The sequence below is a fragment of the Brachionichthys hirsutus genome, chromosome 16 (genome assembly GCF_040956055.1).
Source record: "Brachionichthys hirsutus isolate HB-005 chromosome 16, CSIRO-AGI_Bhir_v1, whole genome shotgun sequence".
NCBI classification, from domain to species: domain Eukaryota; kingdom Metazoa; phylum Chordata; class Actinopteri; order Lophiiformes; family Brachionichthyidae; genus Brachionichthys; species Brachionichthys hirsutus.
This window is the reverse complement of record NC_090912.1, coordinates 6,997,606-7,004,285: the sequence shown is the minus strand read 5'-3', so window position 1 is coordinate 7,004,285 and position 6,680 is coordinate 6,997,606. Positions and strand designations below refer to the sequence as shown.

Below are 6,680 nucleotides of genomic sequence, written 5' to 3'. Positions count from 1 at the left end.
TTTTCCTGATTCTGTTACAGAAGCGATAGAGTGAACTGTTTTTTTTTAGGGGAATCGGGTTCTATACAGGCATGCTGCGTCACTGAACAGTCACAGCTGTGAAAACCAAAACCGCCCCCCCGTCAGCCACCCTGCTGGAACAGTCTGATGGCAAGACTGATCAGTAGAGGACAGGTGAGGGCCTCCAACCCAGGGTGGGTGTCCGGCGGGCTGCCCCGGGAGGACAAACGTAACATATAGAAGTTTTGTGCAAATTTCACCACAGTTTATTTGATTTTCAACACAGAGACGATATCAGTCAGAATCTCCCCCCCCCCCCCCCCCCCCCCCAGCTTCCAACTAACAGAGGAAGTTATTATTAGGTCCAGTCATGATGGCATTCTATTCCTTCTTTTGAGGAATCATACTATTTTGGACCCCCCCCCCCCCTCCCGCCCCCCCATATCCCCGTGTTACTCTCTTTGCTTTTCCAGAGCCAGCTCCCTTTTTATGTATAAGAAAGCACAGACATTAAATGTGTCATCTGAGTTACACTGAAAGTATGATTGCTGTCACATGACCCTTACGTAAGTATTCAAAAGTATGTCTGAGAAAGGTTCTTACATGTAGAAATGGTGATAAGCATGCACAGATAGGTAGTTGACGAGTGCAAAATCTACAAAGTCACATGTTTGTTTTTTTTCCATTCATTACAAGAACTGACCCCCCCCCCCCCCCTGTGAGTCTGGGACTCATGGAGCTTTGTCTTATTACTGCTGACAGCTTTTCTTAAGAGCTTATGATGCACGGATCTGGAACCGGTTTCTGATGGCCTGACATGGCAGGACACTCTTCTGGACTCAGAGCTGGTCTGCTGGTACCAGTCCAGTTTTAGAATAGCCAGTGGGTACGACATAAACATACAGCAGCAGTTAAGGGTTGACCCTGATTCTGTCCTTGGACAGATTAGTATTATTTTCTTCCAGGGATTATTTTCTGATCATTTTGCTCCTTGTTCTGTATTCCTAGAGTGTCACAGATTAAAAGTTGCTTACTGCTTGAAGTGCCAAAAGTTATTCACAGCCATTGCAATTTGACCTTCATTAAAAAAAAAAAAAAAACTTATGTTTGTATCCCCAACAACTGTTACAGCATAGACAGCACAGAGTGGACCACCATCGTGAGTGAGAATACTGCACAAGGACTGGTGCAAAACCCCGAAAAAAATATCAGCTCATATGAGTTCCTTATATTAATCAAGCAAAATAAAACAACAACAACAGACAAACATAAAAATAAAAGTATATCTAGTGTTGGCAATACAGTTTCCATAATACTGGTTTTAAAAAAAATTAAAGACACCAGCGATTGAAAAATAAAAGCATAATGTATGAACATAAAGCAAGTCATTAAAAAAAATCTCCAGATTAAAAAAAAAAGAAATTAAGTAATCAGGCGTTTGACGCTGGTGTCTAATGTCAGCCAACGAATTGAACAAGCAAGCAAAGCTTTACAGCACGACTATGTACAGCGCCGGTATCACCATGAAGGGAAAGGGGCATGAAATGGAGACTCCGGGGACACGAGAGTCCGGCTTGGCACTGGGACTTGAGCTATGGACGACCACAGAGAGGCAGGGGGAGGGCGAAGAGGATGGGGGGGGGGGGGCGCGCGTCACCAAATGAAGAAGACATCACACACAAACACACACGGATCAGGGCACTATTTTCTCACACGGATCAAACAGACTAAAGGGAAGGGATTTCACCTCATACCTCCTCTTGCTGTCTCCCCCCTCCCCGGTTCTCCATTTCATCTCCCTCCTTCTACCTGTTCACTGTAAATCTCATCTTTCTAAGGCTCTCGGTTTGGATATCTTCTCACGCGCACCTCCATCGTCACTCACGCCTTTTTCTACTGCATCTGCATCGCTGCTGTTCCTCTGCTTTAGTTCTGCTCACACGAACTCGCATGGAGGATTATGATTTTTTTAGCTCATGATAACAACTCGATCTTTCATTTCATTGCCCCCCCCCCCCCCCACACACACACATATGAACACGGACAGATGAACGGAGAGCATCAGGCCGCCTCGTTTTGTCGCTCCGCTTCCTGCTGATGTAAAGTGACAGTTTCCCCTGGCGGTTTGAAACCGCCAGTGGCCACCAGAGTCGTGGGAAAGCAGCGCACAGCAGTCTGACCTAGATGCATACCCGCTGATGAATGACGCCCCGCTCATCCAATCGGAGTTCACGTGTTCCAGGGAGAGTGTGTGTGTGTGTGTGTGGGCTCTGTTTCTTGTGTGCATGGTGACCAGGAATGTCTTTTTCCGACCTTGGCTCGGTCTTCACAGTTTGCTTCACATTTTGAGTCCACGTGTCCACGCAGGTGGAAGGATGCTCATATTATATTCACAGATAGTGCCAGGAAAAGGATGGAGAGGGACGAGGGACACTCATTCAATGGAGAGGCTGAGGGGTAACAGTCTGGAGAGGGGCTAGTTTATTGGCGTGGTGGAGTTGAGTTGTAGGGAATACACTCGCGCTTCATTCCCTCGTGTATACCGTGCCCACAGAGCCAGAGAGAGGCGGATCTCGTTCCCTGTGCTCTATCTTTCACCTGCACCGCGGCTGGATGGAGGACAGAGCCAAATGTTTCTCCGCCAGAGAGCACCGGGACAGAGGACAATGTACATGCCACAGTTTTTTGAGGACGCTTGCAGTGCTGTCGGGCGTAAATCAAGCTCGAAGGAAGAATGGGGCGTATTGGTGCTTTCAGATCAGAGGCCGCTCTGCTCTTGTGTTCTGCTGTCTGGTCCTCTCTTTTTATCTCTTCTGTAGGGATTTGTGTGCTAGAAGAGCTTTAGCTCTGTCCTCCATGCCCCACCCTCACTCACTCACTCACGCACTCACTCACACTTACACTATGGTTGATTGGCACCCAGTCGGTGTTTAAGTCTGTGCAGAGCGAAAAGGCCCAGGTGGCATCCACGTTTCGATTCCAAAGCGCCCCATTCCTGGACCTCCTCTCTCCTCACCCTCTCTCTCCTCCCTCCTCCTCCTCCTCTTCTCTTCATTTTCCATCTTCATTCCGAACCTCTCGCGCTCACCACAGCTGCCTCCCCGTGTAGGTCGGGGGGGCGGAAGGCACCTGTGGAAAGACGGGTTGTAAATGAGCATCCCATAATCACACATGCATTCAATGCAGCAGCAGATGCATTGGCAACATTCATACTTTTTTACTCGTGCTTATGTAAAAGAACTCCGTGAATAAGTCCTTGTCTTTGACTTTAATATAAAAACCGCCAAGTTTGTGCAGAGATATTTTTTTATATTTTTCATTTCACTTTTCCTGCTTTGTGTTATCCATAGACATCTTTCGTTTCAAGAGCCCTCTGGAAACGTACACAAATAAGAATAAAATGAATGAAGAGCATGGATGGAAGGACCTGCCAGAATATGTATTCAGGGGGGTCGTCGACTTACGACCACAATTGGTTCTGAGGGTTTTGTCTGAAGCCGACTTGGTCGTAAATCTTCCCATGTTACATAACCTTAAGTACATCATGCTGTTTCCTCATTCTGTAAATGTAGAAAGATAGACATCGTGGGTGCGACCGCAGAAACTGTCTCCCTCGCTTTCCGGCATGTCGTTAAAAACACCTCGTAAGCAGACAAAGAAACAACAGATGAGTGCGGCCGTGAAGTCGAACGGCCGTGAACCCATCTGCAGAGTCTGGAAGAGCATCTTAACCTCTTTAGGGGTGTGAGGTTTGTTGTGTACAGGCGCCTGTGTGAGCCATTAATCCTGCACAACGACAGCTCAGCAGAAAGTCACGTCACCCTGTGGACAGATTTATTTACACACACAGGAGCATATGGAAGCTCTCTGACACTCACCCACACATGAGTCAATGTCCCATGAGGGACAAACTGTCCATGCATGTGCCCAAAGGCACGTCATCGCTGTACCTGCAATGTAATAAATGCACACGCACTCACGCTTCTGCCTCATTCTTGTGCAATGGCGTATGGTCGGGAACGCACCAATGTGCATGCAGTCGGTGCGGACGAGCGGGAGCGGCGTGTCAGCGGGCGCTGTGTACCTGTGACTGGGCGGATGTACTCACCGCTCCCCCGTTCAGGATCATGGTCATCTCGGTCGGCTGGTAGACGTTGCTGCGGAAAGGAGCGCTGGGTCTGGCGCCAGTGTTGCTGTTGTGTTGCCCGGCGCTGCTGCCGCTCCTCAGGCCTGGTGGCATGAGATGGACAAAGTGCTGGATGAAGATTACGCTCTGTGAGTCATCGGCGTGTCACTTGAAGGAGAAACTCTCGCTTTGTAATTATGCAGAGTTTCCTCCCGTGCCTATTTCTGGTCACACAAAGCGGATCTGCCATCTCATTCTATTACTCACTTTGGCCTACTTGCCACCCAACAGGCTGTCAGCACATATTATTTCTGTGTGCTGTGAAAGATGAAATTGTGCCGTACCTGCAGCGTTCTCGTCGCTGTAACCGTAGCCTTGGTTCTCCACAAACTGCCTGTGAGAGAGCGGGATGTCTTCGTCGAAGCTGGTCTCCCGCATGCGTGTCGAGTTCTGGGATGTGTCAAAGTAGTCTGGAGCGGTGGGCTGTGGTGGGGGTCTCAGGTAGGTGTGGGCTTCAGGAATGGCGTGGAAGATCAGCAGGAGCCAGCCCTGAGCCACTAAAGCGATGGCCAGTGCCGGGTCATTCCAGTCCGGGGACCTCCCCAGCCATTCGTTCCCGTACAGATAAAATCCCACCCAGGCCACCCACAGCAGCAGCGACAGCAGGCAGGTCACCAGCAGCCAGACGGCATTGGAGCGCCACTGGCGTGTCTTCCCGCACAGGGCCAGGCAGCTGGCGGTCAGTGCAGCCACTAGGATAGCGAGCACATAGCTGCACGCCAGCGAGAAGTCCAGCGGCAGGTACTGACAGGCAGCCCGCCCCTCCCTCAGCACGGTCAGGAGCAGCCACTCGGCGGCGATGATGCCCTGAACAGCACTCATGCCGAGCGCAAGGCCTGTGAGGGTGCAGCCGCCGGGGCTCCGGCGCTCGCGGCCGAGCCGGCGAAGGCGGACGCCCTGCACCAGCAAGCAGGAGAAGCAGATTGCAAAGAGGAGGCCCCACAGGGCTCTGCGGACCAAGCATAAAGACTCATCCTGCTCAATCAGGTAAGAAAAGCTCAGGCTAAACAGGCCCAGGACGCCGAGAAGCAGCAGGAGGACGGGTCCCACGCCACTCCGCTTCTCAGCCTCACTGACGTGGCGTAAACCGCACAGCAGGACTAGGGCTAGCAAGACGGCAGTCAGCACGCCGGCGGCGGCGACCGACTCAACGGCCACGCCCCATACGGAGTCCAGGTCACAGAGGAGTGTGTAGGGACGGCCAAAGCCCCAACCGCAGCCTCTCGGGAGAGCCTCGGGGTCATCGGAGTCTTGACTGGTGGCGTGGTGGGGGACAGTCAGCAGCAGCAGGAGGAGGACTGGGAGGAACGGCATCTCTGAGAAACCAGAAGACAGAGAAGGAAAATGTAGAAAGACAGGAGAGCAGAGGAAGACAAGAGACCGTGAGTCATCCTGGTTGTAAATGTTTCAGAAGCAACAGAGTTGACCTGATCAGTCAGTCGCTCAGTTGTCTTCTGCTTCTGATGGTACTGACAGCTCCTGGAAACAAAGGACATTAGATCATGACGGGTCTATGACTGAGGCCGGACCAAATACACAAACGCGTACCATTTTCGGAGGCTTCAAGGGTTCGTTTGTGGCAAACAACCGCAAACAAAACATGATGAAAAGCATCCCCAAATCCAGAATAGCCCAGATGAGCTGCCTGCAGTTCATTCAGAGCATTTGAGGTGTATTTGTATGTATTTGTCCAGTCATGCAATAAAAAAAAGAACAGGCATCCTGAAGCACTGATAGGAAAAAGCTGTGACATCACGCATATTTTTTTTATGACAAAAACAGAAATACGGAGAAGGAAATCTGTGTTTGTACAAGCGCTTCTGCTCGCTATCAGGCATCTAAGGGCATCGAGCAAGGCATGAGACAATACATAACACAAACAACATCTCTCCAAGCACAAGGACATAGAGAAAGAAAAAAAAAGAAAAAACCCAGCAGCACTAATGCAGAGTTTGAAATATCTCAGTCTACCTTTTCCTTTATTTATCCCAGCTCCCACACACATCGGCTGAGGTTTTATTTATGTCCCCACTGAATGATCGGCTCTGCAGCTTTATGAGCGGCTCGGTTTTTGCCAGGTTGCCATCAAATGTCGCTCCGTTACATCGCTAGGCTTTCAGAAATTCTTTCCAAGTCAGGTCATAGCTTGGTGTGTCAAACAATCTGCTCTCACAACGAACACACACACACACACACACACACCACACACACTTCTAGGAGCCTCTCGATGCTTGAAGATAGACTTTGAAATCAACTTTGTTTAGTTCAGACACCTTCAGGCCCGCTGAAGTTTGGACATTATGGCGTCTTCAAATAGTCTGGACTGCATTATTTACATACCATCTAAAGGACACTGGATATTCCGAGCTTCATTTTCTCTTCATGCCAGTAAGTGAAGGAGAAATACACAACCGAGTAGTGATTAAATGGGTAGACAGTGACAAAGAGACAGATAAAAACTTTTCTGCATTTACTCAAGCGCTCTCCTCGTTCC

The 6,680-nt window shown here is 49.7% G+C and overlaps 1 protein-coding gene across 1 annotated transcript; it reads right to left on the bottom strand.

Annotated features, from left to right (window-relative positions):
- Positions 1 to 2,480: 2,480 nt before the first annotated feature.
- gprc5ba (G protein-coupled receptor, class C, group 5, member Ba) lies at positions 2,481 to 6,082 on the bottom strand. The gene is made up of 3 exons (XM_068750185.1): positions 4,471 to 6,082; positions 4,109 to 4,230; positions 2,481 to 3,129 (listed from the first exon to the last, which is right to left on the bottom strand). Exons 1-3 carry the CDS (start codon positions 5,498 to 5,500, stop codon positions 3,085 to 3,087), a joined length of 1,197 nt encoding a protein of 398 aa, XP_068606286.1. The 5' UTR covers positions 5,501 to 6,082; the 3' UTR covers positions 2,481 to 3,084.
- Positions 6,083 to 6,680: the final 598 nt, after the last annotated feature.

Bases quoted from the DNA above. Each gene is read 5' to 3' on its own strand.
- gprc5ba (XM_068750185.1), bottom strand. From the start codon at position 5,500: ATGCCGTTCCTCCCAGTCCTCCTCCTGCTGCTGCTGACTGTCCCCCAC. The intron at 4,231-4,470 runs GTACGGCACAAT...TCATGCCACCAG, and splicing joins CAGCGACGAGAACGCTGCAG to GCCTGAGGAGCGGCAGCAGC. The intron at 3,130-4,108 runs GTGAGTACATCC...GTCTTTCCACAG, and splicing joins TGATCCTGAACGGGGGAGCG to GTGCCTTCCGCCCCCCCGAC.